This window comes from Aulonocara stuartgranti, assembly GCF_965226115.1.
Source record: "Aulonocara stuartgranti genome assembly, chromosome: 22".
NCBI lineage: Eukaryota > Metazoa > Chordata > Actinopteri > Cichliformes > Cichlidae > Aulonocara > Aulonocara stuartgranti.
In genome coordinates this window covers 3,829,986-3,846,282 of record NC_138957.1, presented here as the reverse complement: position 1 = coordinate 3,846,282, position 16,297 = coordinate 3,829,986, and the positions used below count along the sequence as shown (strand labels likewise).

At 43.1% G+C, this 16,297-nt stretch overlaps 2 protein-coding genes across 4 annotated transcripts in view; both read right to left on the bottom strand.

Annotated features, from left to right (window-relative positions):
* Nucleotides 1–16,297, bottom strand: part of LOC309698606 (uncharacterized protein) — a 379,790-nt gene that overhangs the window by 64,136 nt on the left and 299,357 nt on the right. The gene's annotated exons all lie outside the window — the stretch shown is intronic.
* tac1 (tachykinin precursor 1) lies at nt 641–4,712 on the bottom strand. Of its 3 annotated transcripts, none has more exons than XM_082522348.1 (5): nt 4,177–4,712; nt 3,366–3,468; nt 3,260–3,283; nt 1,461–1,517; nt 641–1,382 (listed from the first exon to the last, which is right to left on the bottom strand). In XM_082522348.1, the coding sequence occupies exons 1-5, from the start codon at nt 4,291–4,293 to the stop codon at nt 1,336–1,338; spliced, it is 348 nt and encodes a 115-aa protein (XP_082378474.1). In that variant the 5' UTR covers nt 4,294–4,712; the 3' UTR covers nt 641–1,335. The 3 variants fall into 3 exon arrangements, with proteins under 3 accessions (XP_082378474.1, XP_082378473.1, XP_082378475.1); XM_082522347.1 differs by having other exon boundaries at nt 641–1,385; nt 4,177–4,711; XM_082522349.1 differs by lacking the exon at nt 3,260–3,283 and having other exon boundaries at nt 641–1,385.

Here is a 16,297-nt window from a genome sequence, read left to right as displayed (position 1 = left end):
AGAGATGATATATCTTTCCTGGCCTGGGACCGCTTTATTGTTCTCCAAAAGAGAGGTCTGGGTTTCTCTGCTTAGGCTGCTGCCCCTGCATCCCAGTAGAAGAAAATGGATGGATGGAATTGGATCTTTGGCGTGCATACTGGAGGATCAAACCGCCAACCTTCTGATTAGTAGATGACCTGCTCGACCTCCTGAGCTACAGGGTGTAAGGGTGGTATCATGTTTACACTATAACTGACTGAGGTCAGTAAGTAGTGTTATCATGCTGCTACCTCCCAGCTTTTGACAGCTTTGGTTGATTCTGGTAGTTTGAATTGGTTTGGTTTGCTTTGGTTTCAGTTTGTTTGGCTCTTAATCACCAAGCTAGAACTGCAGCATTGTTGGCGCTAACTAGCATATTATGCAAGTGTTTTGTAAAAGGATATTTTTCATGTTTGGCAGAAGTGAGACATGCGTAAAAGATCTAATCATTTTTTTCATGCTTGACTATGAATGACTATTCAAACAGTTTGGGAACTAGGAGTTAGACATTTCATATAACTGTCCCACCCATGGTCACATTTGAAAGTGGATTACAGGAAGAGATCACTAATATCTGCAGTCTAATGTAATTTAATAACCATATGCTACAGCAAGGAAATTGTATCCAACCTTAGTTTATTGAATCATGTTTGCACTAGGCAGTATTGCATTTGTATTTCTCTCTTAACTAATCTTTTATCTGTCTCTATTTTTCTGTGTTTTACATTAATTGACGCTAAAATAAAATTTCCTGTTGCAACAGAAACTGTTTACTTCATTTATATTTCATGCAGTACCACTGTTTACCATCAGAGTCTGCCCTAGCACCATCCATCTAGATTAACTGAGTACTGATTTGCACTGTACAAGCTTAAGACTGAACCAGTGATAAAATAATTTTAATACAATTTTTAACATTATTTTAATACATCACAACATATGCAGATGAAGAACAAGGCAGCTTCTATAAGTCACTCGAAAGCCAAAATGAGCACCTGTGCTATTTTGTTGTATTAGCAAAAAACAATCAGTTGTGAGGCACAATGAAGTGAAACTATCAGCACATTGTTCAGAAAACTGGCAGGTGGTGGAAATTAACATTTATAATGACACTTCCTCAAACTCCACTCTTTCTTCTACCGAAACAGATCAAACTGACACAAATACAGAACTGCTATTTCACTACAGTATGAAAAATGCAATCTTTTAAATGAGCTAACAGCTATATGCGGTTTGGAGAAAAACAAAACCAACATCCGGTCCCCGTGCCGTGGCTGAAGAATATTTGATGAGAAGCAGAGAGGTGACAGCTGTTTAGCGGCGCTTGTCATACATCTCTATTGTGTTCCAGTTATAAGACTCTGCTGAAAAAGGGGAAAATGCCATCTTAAGGATTCAGTTTGTTTTTCAGAAAATGAAACCTCGTTAAGTGAACTGACCTGGCTCCTCTTGGCTCCTCTTCCCCATCAGTCCAACGAAGGAGTTCACTTTATGTCCTTCATAGGAAAGACATTGAGATAAGACAACACTGAATGTCTCATTCATCTAACTACAACAAGAAAACTGTAATGTCTCTTGAGCCATCGACAAAACAATGAATTGTGTCTTTTTGGTTTCTTTCTGTTAGTATTAAAGACTTTCTGTTGAAACATGAACAGTTCAACTGAACGGCCACATGTCCACATGATTGTTTTACAGCAGGTCCTGCATTACAGGGATAAATTAGCTGTCTGCTTACTTACGCTGCACTGAGTGCATCACTGAGTAGGTGACTAATTCAGATGAAACGCAAACCATGACAGAGGAAAGAGAAAATCCCCTCCTCCTCATGGCTCTTTATCTTTCCCCTCTTTGTCTCACACAGGCGTCTCCCCTGGACCACCTTCTTTACTCACTAATTAATGAGTTCAAAGAACATTAGGAAAAAAAATCTTTGGTGGGTGTATGTTAATTAAACCCTGGGAAAGTGTGCATTTCTTGCCCACAGACACAAACACGGTGGGCAAGTGGAATTTGTGCTTTTTCTGCTCCATGCTCTGTTTGTGGAACAAAGGCCTTCCACTTTTGTGGAGCGAGCTGATATCTGTAGAGCTGTCACAGCTGTGTACACCTCTCCACCCACTGTCTCCGTACATTTATAAACTCAATGTATTTTCTTTTGCCTTTAGTCTCAGTCAAAATGCACATTATTAGAGAAAAACACACAAGTCCATCTGACCCTTGCACACTTGCCTTTGCTTGTGTGTCTGATATTAAAGAACCTCGTCCCTTCACACACTGAGGAAAGTTCCTGTTAAAGCTTAAACACTGACTCTCCCATAGTTTTCCTGGCAGTAAAAATGTATCTGGGCTTTTATGGGTTAATGTCCTGAATGCTTTTTAATGCCCTTCCATCCATTTAAAAGGGTTTATTTCATGGATGAGACACGAAGCAGAATCTGTGCGACCTGTATCTACTAAAAAGCTCAGGACGTTACATTTGTAAGGCTTTGCTGTTTACATCACTTGCCATCACTCTGTGGTGGCAAGTGTGGTGTTCTATGCAGGAGTGTTCGGCAGGATGAAAGCTGCTAATGTCAACAAACTGAACAAATTAATCTTAATCAAGACTGATTCTGGGAGTAAAACTTGAAGACTCAGGTAGAGGTGTCTAAGAGGAGAATGCTGAAGAAATCCCTCACCATTATGAGTAATACATCCCACCTGATGTATACGTCTCTGATTGGTCGCCACAGAGCAGTCTCATTTTACCACATGGGAGGATTATTACATTATCACTAGTAATTTATTCTCTATTAAATTAAAAGTGATACTGTAACAGGATTACTTATAATTCACACAAGTGATATGGTGGTAAATTCAAAGTGATTATTTAATTCTTGTTAACTTATCACTGTAATAGATGGTTGTAGCTATTCATCAATTTTATTTGGCAATAATATTCATATTTGCCTATTTCCACTACTGTACATACTGATATTTATATTTGTTTTAAAATCGTAATTTTTTATTTAGCTTTATTTTTACCTGAGCTTTATTTTGTTATGTTAAAATTCATTTTTGCGTTGTGCATGCTGATTTGTGCACAAATGAGCAGCGTGCCAGCTTGCGCCAGTCAAAGCTCTGAGGTAACTGGCCACATATCTCGAGCTATTGGCAAAGGGGTTGGGTCTTTTTGTTCCGAGTTTTAATTAAAGAGCAGGAAAATTGCTCTAGCTATAAGGACTTCAGGACTTACTTTTGCGGGTGATCTGTGTGTTTGCTGTGGGAGGATGAAAGTAAAAATGAAAGGTTAGCATAACTGATGCATAGGAGAAGTACTTTTATTAAGAAATAGCTCTTACCCATAGAGCGCCTCCCCATCAGACCGATAAACTGATGTGGCTTTGGCTTTCTTGTCAGTCTCAGCAGGGCTTCTCTGAACGGGTTGTCGGAAATCCAGCCATTCTGAGTGGAGGGAGAGAAGCAATGCTTACACTGAGAGGCAGAGTGGAGTGAGAGTGGATCTTATCTTTATAAAAATTTTGCGTCATCAAACTATACCTCAACTGTGTTAATACCATATCTACCTGCTCGTGTCATTATAACAAGAGAATAAAGCGGAATTCTGCCAGAACCTTATCTTAATCAATATTAGCTGAAAGACCCACCCACCGGTCCACCCACATAAAATACACTGAGTAAAGCAGAATGTATTTGGATCTTTTCTTGCCATTTTCTGTTTCCATCTCAGGATTATATTCGTGCAGTACGCATCATTGTGACTGGCAATATGGATCTTTGCGCTACTAATGTCCTGCACAGAGTGACGATGCCCATTATGACAAAGTGCCGACAGTCGCTCCTAAAGTGTGATTAAGCTAATATATAAGCCTTTATATACACCTGTTCAGTAAATTTGTGTTTAATATCTTTTAAAATACAAATATGCAACCTACAGTGTGACGCTGGGGTTTAACATACTTCTGTAAAGGGATGTCTTTGTTCTCACAAAAAGCAAGAAAAAAAAACTTAAGTCAAACTAATTTCCTTATGCCTGTTAGGCGGTACATAAATTTATTCTGCTTTCATCCACTGAAGGAGACTAAAAGATGAGCTACTTAAATAGTAGTATTTATGAATTATTAAGGAGAGAGTATAAGTCTGAATAAATACCTGGATTTGATTAGTGCTCGTCCAGTAATCAGTGTCCTCTTTTGGGTCATTTTCTTCGCCGGAAACTTGGGCGGCGGTGATGAGAACCATTAAAACTGCTACAAGCAGAGACTTCATGATCTCGCAGGTTTTCTCTCACTGTACAACAACAAGCACTCTAATGCCCAATGTATCACGATAACAGTTATCAGCAGAAATAAAGCGAGGTGAATGAAACAGGTGTGTGAGCACCAGAAGGAGCTGGAGTGTGCGCTGTTTCTTCCTCAACAAATCAACAGTAGTCCATAGCGCGTAGCCCGTGTCACAGCACTATCTCCAGCGCTGTCTGCGCACTCAGCTTCTGGAGCTGTTTGTTTCGTACGGTCTCCGATCCGTACGCTCCTATATACCAGTGTGAATAGTGTTGCTAAGTAACGCCTTAGCAGTACTATGATTACTTGAGTGAAGTTTCGGTAAGCAGCCTGTTAAGCGCAGTGATCAGAACCTGTTGTGCGTCACCGGACTTCACCGTCACTATTATGAAGAATGGCGGTGACGTCAGAAAGTACTGTTATCCAGCTTTCAGTCACGGTGAAAAGTCCGCTTTTCCTTGTCACAGAGCCAAAAACTTCAAAGTAGCTCCAACATGTCTGGGCCATTTGATTTAACGTTTTTTCATTGTTTGAATACTTTTGATGGAGGCCAGTGTTGCAGGGATATTTCTACCTAATGCTCAGTTTAAGAACATTTGTATTTAACATTTAATTTATCATTTATTCATGAATTTTTATTGCACCAAAGGAGGAGAGTGCGTGAGTGTAGTGCAAAAAGCATCTGCATTATGCAATAGAACTCCTAGCAAGCATCTCCACAGACAGCATGCAAACGCTAAGCTAGCCAAGAAATGGGAGTAATGTAAAAGCTGAGTGTTTGTCAACCCAAGCCCAGCCGCCAGACCCTGAACTTCAGCACGTAACAAAAGGATGAACAGACAGACTGCAGCCTCCGTTTCTACAGTACAATCACCGTGGTGATCGTTTGAAGTCTTTCGGGGCTGGTTTTCATCTTTCCCAGAGAGCAAGATGAGATTGAATTAATGTTGATTTTTCATCTGAATCATCATTATGGCACAAATATGCTAAAATCCATATTAAAACAGATGACACATGGCAGTGTAACAGCAATGACAGTGGAATAACATTGATTCAAAGTTGTCGTGTTATAACTGAATGATTATTGATCTGTTTATAGTTGACCAGGCGACAACAAAGGCATTGAAAAGTAATGGATTCATAGTTGACCGGGAAATGAAAACTATTATCAACTGTTCCATTGGACCCCTCTCAAAGTCATTCATCTATGGCTGACTGGGAAATTATATTGAAATTAGGTGAATTTATAGTTGACTGGGAAAATGTATTGAAATGCCATTGACTTACACTTGAAAAGTTGCAAAAAAACCCCAACAAGATGGCAGTGTGTACGGACATATTCAGCAGCACAGCGCACCCAACTACTGTGCACCTTTTGGGGTTTTTGTGTTTTTTATGCCTTTTCACTGCGTCCTCCTGCAATGCACTGAGGACTTTGTATTGTTGCCTCTACTTTTAAGATTAGGCTTAAACTTTCCTTTATGGTAAAGCATATAGCACCAGTCCTGAAGCACATAAGCACAGAGTCCAATTCAGACCTGATCCAGCTCTAGCAGCAGGACCTGGAGACCTTCATTCACTCTGTCCTTTTCTATATTAAGTGCTGTGCAGAGAATGTGACAGTGACTAAAACCATTTGGGTTTTTCCGAAGCGAAAACCTTGGATGATGAGTGAAGTAGAGGCTCTGATCAGTATGTCGGATGTGCCACGCAATGCTCAATTACATTGGTGGGAACTACTGCGTTAGCGCAGTTAGTTCGTTAACGTGTTGACGCCGTCCAGCCCCACATACGGGGCGATCCGCGGTAGCTCGTTAACGGAGATTTGCCGCGTTATGGCATTAACGTCATTTTAATGAGATTAACGCTGACAGCACTAGTGGGAACACAACGAATATGACTGCACATTTACACCGACATCATCCTAGTGCAAAGACAAGTGGAAGCAGACAAAAACAACAAGCAGGCATGCTACAAACTTTACCCGAGTCATTTAGACAGCCGTTAGTACAGGATTCTCCTTATGGGGACCTGATATGTTTAATATGCTGCTGAGAATATAGCCCAGAAGAAGCGTATAGTATAGCTTTTATTTTGAAAGAGCCATTTCTCTGTAATAAACTCTCTTTTCCAAAGATGAGTGATTCCTCAATCAGATACAGGGCTCGCAAAATCGCTAGCCCGACGTCCTGGGGCTAGCGATTTTTCCAGTCAGGCTACCAAAATCTATCTCTGCCCTGCCCGTCGGTGAGTGCATTTTGAATACAAACCTTGAATGACAGAAATTATTACAACCACTGAACTTCAGCTCTTTGGAAAACACCTGCAACACACAGCATGTATACTTAGATAATCAAGAGTGGCATTACAGCTGAGTGAATGCCACCCCCAGCCCAACAGCCACACTCTGAACACTCACTCTCAACATAAAACAAATGGATGATCAATCAGGCTGTTTCTTCCTGTTCATGTTTCTAAAGTAGCGATCACTGTAACAATCACTGTAAGTCTCTTTATGCTAGTTTTTGTCTTTGCTTTGTGCTGTGGGCTTTGTGTAATACCAAGAGAAAGCTCATATGTGTGGCCTCATAAGTACAGGGATAAATTATGAGACAATGCCTTTTAGGTCATTTTATGGCATCACATTAAAGTAATTTAATGAGTAATATAAGGAATTACTTTCTCCTGGGAGTAATTAAGCACTGTGCTGCATTATTTTTGAGAAAAGTGTTCAATGCAATATGTGCAATAATTACTTTTTTGGGTAATGACCCCAACATCCATCACAACAAAGAGTGGAAATACCTCCAACACAGAGTCACTAAATTCTTATCAGTCCTCATCACTAGGTAACTCAAACATAACTCAATTTTAAGACCACTGCCACTTTACTAGGCACACCTGATGAGCCATCACATCATTAGTGAAGCTACAGACTGAATCTGCCAGTAGCAACAATCCCAATGCCATTTCTCTAATTGCATGTTCTACTTTGATTTGTAAAATTTGGTTTACTATGTAAGAAATGCATGTTGGTATACATATGTCAGAAGCAAGATTTTATAAGTTCAGAATGGGTAATAATTTATAATTTACATAAATTACACATTGAGAAGGCAACTGACTGAGTCACATAGGTGTGTATCGCAATTTTTATTTTATGCACCAGTGTTTCACACTTTATTTTTTTAGTTGTTCTTATTTTTGTTGTTCAATATAAGAACCTTGTTCCTTACATTAATATCATAAACTTTTTTTTTCAGGAGTGGATCCATTACCAGATCTCTGCATGTTCAGAATAACAGAATCATACACAAAATGTAATATTGAGGACACGCCACTTGTGACCATAATGATGGCCGGGTGCAGGAGGGAAGTGTTCTGTCTTATGAGCTGGTAGCCTTGACCAGAGATGGCAGTATTTAAGACCAGTGCTAACAACTAGTCCTCGCCAGTTTGTCTTCTAACCCATTTTGGATTTTGGCCAACACATTTTAAGTTCCTGTTTTGCCTACCTTGTGTCTCCTTGTATTTTCTCCATTGCTCCAACCTGGCAAGAACCTAACTTGCGTCGACGCTGGTCACTCCTGTGAATCTCACACCACTGGCTCATGCTCTGTTTCCGTTTCTCTTCGTCTGCTTACCCTCTTGCCACATTCACCTTGGATCACTTTATCTCTCAGGCTGGACTTTCACGTCTCATGTTCCCTGAACTTAAGTATTTACCTTGTGTTTGTAAACAAAGCTTTGCTGAAAATCTATTTGTTGTGCCTCCGCCTGAATCTGCATTGGTCCTCTTTTATGCACTGGCCCTTTCCGCTATGATGGTTTTGTGAGGTGTGTCATGTCAGAGGGCAGAGGTCTTCACTTGCAGAGTGCATCATGAAAGGAATAAAGTAGAAAGCAGACACGAGAAGAGTGCCGAAATAAAGCCCACAATAACCGCTGAGTATAGTAGGCTAAGGAATGTTAACTACTCACTCTGTGGTCTATTCGTTCACCCCACTGCCCTCGCCTCCCTGCATCTCCTGATGCTTACAGATATTTCTTGTCTTGTTGAACTGAAATGCCTCAGTGTACAAAACATTATTGACTGCAAATATGTGCAGATGGAATCTGGTTTGCCTACACTAAAGAAGAGCCATGCGTATTACTGGCAAGTGCAAGGACAACTGCTCATCAGTGGGATGCAGTGGTTGTGTGAGTGTGTGTGTGTGTGTGTGTAGGCACAGGAGAACTACTATGTGCAAAAATTATACACTGATAGACGTGCAAAGACCAATCAGAGAAAAAGCTGATCATTTTTTTTCTGCATATTTATGCCAAGCTACCTGTCTGGCTTATGTAACAAAAAGTGTTTTATTTTATTATAATTTTGATTCATATTTTTTGCATAGTATGCATCTGCATAGTAATATAGTGCATTAGTATAACATTTCCAATGAATTAGAACTATCAATAGAACTCAACTATCAGCACTCAAGTATCAATTGTGCAGTTAGGTTTTGTCAGCTGAGGGGCGGAAACGCTACAATATTGGCCTCAGCTGCAGGCCATGTGGTTTCACTAAACTAATTTTTTAAACCTATGCTGTGTTCTGGTAATTTGACAGCATATATGCAAGCAGTTGTTTATATTGTAGGCATGTGATAAGGCGACGATGTCATCAAAAAGTTTGTTCTATTTTACCTTCAGAATGACTCTCTTCACATGTACTCTCAGTTTGACTATGGCAGGTGTATTCTTAACCTGGTATGCTGGCGTTTGCTCCTGTTTAAATAGAAAAGGTGGGCAGAGCACCTTGCATTTACAACAGCTACTGATTAGAAAGAAATTATATAGCATCAGTGCCATGTCAACCTCTCAGCAATGCATGATTGCTTGGATAGCTCCTTATCACTAAGCGAACCACCATACAGATCAGAGATGAATGTCACTGTAGCTATGTCAAATAAGGCTTTCACGGTGCAGTGGGATTTGTATGAAAAGTACATTTCACTTGGTATGAGTGAATCAGATTGTGTTTGCCACCTCAGCTCTGTACAGTCTAGGATCACCTGGGTATGTTGAGGTGCATAGTGTGCAGAGTTACTTTCGGCAGAGTCAATTGCTACAGACCTCCAAACTTCATATGACCTTTAGATTAGCTCAAGAACAGTGCATAGAGAGCTTCATGGATCCAAGCCTTACATGACCAAGCACAATGCAAAATGTCAGATTATTTAAAGCACACCACCACTGGGCTCTAGAGCAGTGTAGACATTTGGTGGATGGAGATGTTATGGTGTGGGGCTGTTTTTCAGGAGTTGGACTCCGGCTTCTAGTTCCAGTTGAATTCTGAAGGCCTCAGGGTACCAACACATTTTGGACAATTTCTTCAGAACTGCTTCAGAACTGTCTTGTGAAAATTAGCTGTTGCAGTGATGACGATGTAGCATCTTCTTGGTTTGAAACAAAGTGTTTTGTGAAAGCACTGGAAACTACCTAACATGGGTTCTATCAGACTCTATCAGCCTCCAAAACCAATCTTGTGGTTTCTGTATTCCTTAGCAGCCTTAGCATAATCTCCTTAAACATTAGAAAATGTTCTCTAAATCTAGTTTTGCCAAACTGGTGCAGCAGGTCTCTTGGTTGGTACTTATGCATTTCAATTTAACCAAAAGACTACGCTATAGATAGCTAATGAACTGGTTTAGATCAGCGGTCCCCAATCCCCGGGCCTCGGTCCGGTACCGGTCCGTGAGTCGTTTGGTACCGGGCCGCGAGAGTTGAGGCTCAGGTGTGAAATGTCTGGTTTTCAGGGTTTTTATCGGTTTTCAGCGTTATTTTGTTATCGTTTTTATCGTTTACTCAGTTTTCCTTGGTCTTTTCACGTGTGTTATGAATAAATTTTCTTTTTTTCGGTACCGGTACTAGTTTTATTTTGTTGTATTTATCCGCGACACCGTAAAGGCTGGTCCATGAAAATATTGTCGGGCATAAACTGGTCCGTGGCGCAAAAAAGGTTGGAGACTGCTGGTTTAGATTATTGCCCATTAAAGTGATCACAGACCATACTTGGACTCCAGAAAGTCTCACACAATATTGTCTCATATTTTATAGGTTTGCTGAGCACACACAAACACACAGTTCCATAATCAACTACTGTGTGTTGCATTTAGTTCTGCTTCCTTTGTATTATTTCCTTTGTTCTTTTTCAGGTCATTTATTAACCTCCTCTTGTGTGCTCCCTTTTCTAAAGAAGTTTGGATTTTGTTGGGTTTTTCCCCCCTCTGTGGATACTCTGCATGCATCTTAATTAAAGGTTAGTTTTCAGTTTGACTGCTGGTTTCTAAGTAGTCACACCCAGGTCTGACTACTGCCACACCTGTTCTCAATAAAGAATTAAAAAAATCACTTTAAAAGGACATGCCTGACAAAGCAGGGTCGACCAAAAGATCCTCAAAAGACAGACATCATGCAGCGAACCAAGGAAATTCAGGAACAAATGAGAAACAAAGTAATTGGGAGCTCTCAGTCTGGAATGTATCATAAAGCCATCTCTAAAGCTATGGGGACTAGTAAAGCGCTATACAAATACAGGCCATTTACCATTTACCATTAGAAATATATTAAGGCAAAGCTGGCCTGCATGTCAGAGTTCCAAGACAAAAACCAGTTCTGAGCAAAAGGAACATAAAGGCTCATCTCAGTTTTGCCAGAAAATATTTTGAAGATACCTAAGACCTTTGGGAAAATACTTTGTGGACTGATGAGACAAAAGGTGAAGTTTTTGGAAGGTGTGTTCCATTACATCTGGTGTAAAAGCAACAGAGCATTTCAGACCATCAGTCTGATGGTCTGGAGCTGTGTTGCTGCCTCAGAACCTGGAAGACTTGGTGTGGTAAATGGAGCCATGAATTCTGCTGCCTACCAAAACATCTTGAAGGAGACTGTCTAGCCATCTTTTCCTTACCAGGGCCCTGTGCTTCGTACGTCGCTTACTACATCCAAGATCAAATGAAACATCCAAGACCAAATCATCGCGCTAACTCTGAGCTCGCTATTCCGGTTCCCCGAACACACCTGTTGTTGACGATTAGTATAGCTGGATGAAGTAATGTGAGATCACTGGGTGGCCCAACAGGGGCTACGCATCGATAGTAGAAACATTGATCTGCAACCCTTTGATTGGTCGGCGAAAATGTCGAAGGAGCGCGCTCGGTATTTTTCGGCAGCAGAGCAAGAACTCTTGAGTGAGGGATTTCAGGAGTTTCAGAGTTTAATTAAAACGCAAGGGAACACTGCAAAGGCTGCAAAAGCAAGGAGAGAGGGCTGGCAGAAAGTTGCTGACAAATCAAACTCGTAAGTAATTCAATAATAATAATAATAATGGAGTGGATCTATATAGCGCTTTTCAAGGCACCCAAAGCGCTTTACAATGCCACTATTCATTCACTCTCACATTCACACACTGGTGGAGGCAGCTACGGTTGTAGCCACAGCTGCCCTGGGGCAGACTGACAGAAGCCAGGCTGCCATATTGCGCCATCGGCCCCTCTGGCCAACACCAGTAGGCGGTAGGGTAGATTTATCATATCACACCATATTATCCAATATTATATTACATTATATTATAATATGTTATATTATATCCCCTTTCACATTAGAGCCACAACAGGACCCACTAGAACATGGGAACAAGTAAAAGTGAAATATAAGAATATTCTACAGAATGGTAATATTTATCACTTATATTGCTTGTCGTCTCTTGGAAAGAGACCCTGAAACAATCTGTTTGTTTGTTCATAACAGCAACCAAGAAAAGGGCAGAGCAAAAAAAGACAGGTGGTGGTCCTGCACCCCCTCGTCAACAAGTTGGTTAAGTGAATAATACCCTCACGGGAAAATCGATATCTCTCTATGAGCACACTGTCGCGCTGAGCTAAAGGATCCTGTCTATCCCGCAATATACGCTGAATTCTGAGGACTCTCCTTATCAGTCTTGCACCTTCCACAATGGGCTGCTCGCGTAAACGGACAGGACATGGCTGCGACAGACTTCCCAAATCCACCTTCGCTTTTATAGCCGTGGTCTCTCATCTTGATTACACGAAGTAATTTGCAATTACTACTGTGAAATATGAATTACATCTGTAATAATCACATACATGTAATAGAATGTTAATAGTACATTTCCCTTTTTTAGGGAATGACCTGTATGTATCTGTGTGACATCAATAAAAGGATCAAGTGCTGCATTATCTTTAGTTACATTGATGTTATTTATTTATGGTGAAACAGTGGTGGAATATCGCTGTTGCTTTCGTATGAATGACGTGGACATACCTGCGTGGCCGCGATCTAATCCTGTTTACATAAAGTAAACCTGCTCCCCAGCAGGTTTACGCTTACGGCTCTGTTGCTATGACAGCAAGTCCCGGATGGGCTTCGGGGAACCGAACGATCCAAGATCACGCGAAATCGTCAACAATCTCATCCAGCTAACTCACTTAGCGAGGTACGAAGAACAGGCCCCAGAAGCTGAAGCACACTTGGGTTCTGCAGCAGGACAATGAGCCAAAACAGACTTTGGAGGACCTAGTCAAAGTCCTGACCTGAATCTGATTGAGCATGACCATAAAAAGGCGGTTCATGCTCAAAAACCCTCCAATGTGGCTGAACTAATTGAATAACAAACCCCTTCATTTAGAAGCTGTGTTTTGTGCTTACTTGTTTTAGTTTTGTTTAGTTTTTAAATTTGTTTAAAAACTGTGACAAACATAAAAACATTTTCACACCACTGTATTAATGTGAGCAGGCAGCTGCCGGTATTCTTCCCTAAAATGATCCAAACCTGTTCTCATCTGCATGCTAGTGGCAGACCAGCCAGTTTTGATTAGTACTGAACAGTGAACACAAGTCACACCAAAGGACTGGCATTGTTTGTTCTGTTCTGTCCTGAATTGATGCCTTTCTACAGTCCTATCCTGATTTCCTCATGTCTCTTGTAAAGCCCAACTAATTATGGTACTTTTCTGCAATTTTAGGTCCAATTAATTGTATTATAACAGTGTTTGGCCATATTAGTAGGTCATTTCAATATTTTTCACATGTAACTATATTTAATGTCACAGTGTGTAGTAGGACTCAGGTGCAGAGCGGTGTTCAATGCAAGGAACAACGTTTATAAAGTCACCAGGTGCAGATATATACAGTGGGGAAATAGCGGGGGTCCAAAGTCCAAAGGGAAAGTCTGGGAAGGGACTCCTCCTCACTCCTCTCTTCACACACGTTCACACGTCGGGTCGGTCATGGGTCCAGGGAAAGTGTCTCGCACAATCATCCAGCAATGAGACTGTCTGCGTCCCAGCCTTAAGTGTCCAACCCGTAATTGGAGCCTGATGAGACACAGGTGTGTGCGCGCCGAGGGCAGGAGCCTGCAGTGGGCTCCGCCCTGGCGGGGAGGCAAGAGGAGAACGTACACAAAAACACATGTGGCCTTGTGGGGCTGGCCGGGCAGCCAACGCGAGCCTCCAGCGACCCACCAGACTTGCCTGGATCCCTGCGATGAAAGCATGAGAGCACGCCTTTGTCCAGGATAGCTGCCCGAGGCACCCAGGAGCGTTCCTCTAGCCCGTAGCCCTCCCAATCTACCAGGTACTGGAATCCCCTACCCCGGCGTCAGGAGTCCATGATGCGTGAGATGTTGTACACCAGCTGGCCATCCACGAGCCAGGGGGGCCTGGATGGAGGGCACAATGGGCTGGAGAGCACCAGCTTGATCTGCAACACATGAAACACATTGTGAATGCGCATGTTGCGAGGAAGCTTGAGGTGTACAGACACAGGGGTGATGATGGCGTCAATGGCAAAGGGACCAATAAACTGAAGTGACAACTTCTTTGATTCAGTCCATAATGGCACAAAGCGAGTGGACAGCCATATCTGTTGGCCCACAGCATACTCTGGAGCAGGCGTTCGACGGCGAGCCGCACGCATCTTATTCTGTTCTTTGGTGCGGAGCAGAGTCGCCCGCCAAGCCCGCCGGCACCTGCGGAGATGAGCCTGCACAGAGGGGACGGTGTGCTCACCTTCAATGGTGGGAAGCAGAGGCGGTTGGTACCCCAAGGATGCTTCAAAAGGTGACTTGCCTGTGGCGGTGGAGGTGTGGCTGTTGTGTGCGTACTCTATCCAAGGCAGCTGTTCACTTCAGAGGGACTGGTTGTGGGAGTAGACACAATAGAGGGCAGCCTCAAGCTCCTGGTTTGCTCGCTCAGTCTGTCCATTGCTCTGTGGATAAAACCCGGAAGAGAGACTGACCTTGGCCCCCAAGGCAGAGCAGAATTCTCTCCAAACTCTGGAGGTGAACTATGGGCCTCTGTCCGAAACTACATCCTTGGGGATCCCGTGGAGACTGGAGATGTGAGTGGTGAGGAGTCGAGCCATCTCCAAGGCCGTAGGCAGTTTCAGGAGGGCGACGAAGTGAGCTGCTTTGGAGAAACAATTGACAATGGTGAGTATAGTGGTGTGACCTGCAGAGGGTGGCAAACCGGTGATGAAGCCAAGGAGATGTGTAACCACGGCCGAATTGGTGTGGGGAGGGGCTGGAGAAGTCCTGGTGGAGGATCTGAGGACAGACAGCGGAAGGCACAAAAAGGCATCCTGGAGGGCTGGTTCCTGGATCCGGCTCCAATTCCTGTGCCTCATGGATAAGAGATTCTAAGAGACAGCCCCAATCACACAGGCAGCCGGGAGGATGGTCCCGGGGTCCGATTCCCACTCCGAGGTGGAGAACTGCCGTGAAAGGGCGTCTGGCTTCACGTTTTCGGGAGTGTAAGTGATGGTGAAGTTAAAGTGAGTAAAGAATAAAGCCAACCTGGCCTGCTGGGAATTGAGACGCTTGGCCGAACGGAGGTACTCCAGGTTCTTGTGGTCTGTCCACATGATGAATGGCTGTGCTGCCTCCTCCAACCAGTGTCTCCACTCCTCCAGGGAGAGTTTGATAGCCACGAGCTCATGGTCACCGATGTCATAATTGCGCTCTGCAGGAGAGAGACGTCGAGAAAAGACAGCACATGGATGGAGCCTACCCTCCTCCTGCTGGGACAGGACCGCTCCAACCCCGGAGTCCGATGCGTCCACCTCCACAATAAACTGCCAAATGAGATCCATTGATGGAGAATGGGTGCTGTGGAGAACTTGTTTTTGAGCAGAGTGAAAGCACGCTGTGCGGCAGAATCCCACTGAAACGGAACTTTGGGAGAGGTAAGTTTGGTAAGCAGAAGAGCAATCCTACTGAAGTCACGGATGAATCGTCTGTAGAAATTTGCGAAGCCCAGGAAGCGTTGCAACTGCCGACAGTTGGGAGGAACCGGCCATTCCACCACCGCTTGCACCTTCTCCAGGTCGGTCCGTAGGTTCCCCCGCTCGATAATGTAGCCCAAAAACGCCACCGAGGTCACATGGAACTCGCACTTCTCCCCCTTCACAAAGAGCTGGTTCTCCAGAAGACGTTGAAGGACCTGCCGCATACAGCTGATGCTCAGCAAGCGTTTTCGAAAAAATGAGAATGTCATCCAGATAGACAAACACACAACGGTTAACAAAGTCACGGAGCACATCATTAACCATGGGCATCACAAGATATTCAAAGTGGCCCAAGGGAGTGTTAAACGCAGTCTTCCACTCATCTCCCTCCCTAATCCGGAGGCAATGCATGTGACAGTTAACACTCTACCCCATCACTTTTCCTTTCTCCCAGTCAATATGCGGGTTATGGAGCACGAGCCAGGGATGACCCAACACGAGCGGCATGAGTGGTGCTTTGAACGTAAAAAACAAATCCTCTCAGTGTGGTTGCTGGATAGGGAGAGGGAGAGAGGCTCAGACACATGAGTTATGTCGGGCGGGCGTTGACCAGATAGCGCGTGAACACTGAGCGGCTGGGCAGTGTCTCTAAAGAAATTTAGGGGAGGGGAGGTGTAGATGAAATTTTGCTCTGCACTGGA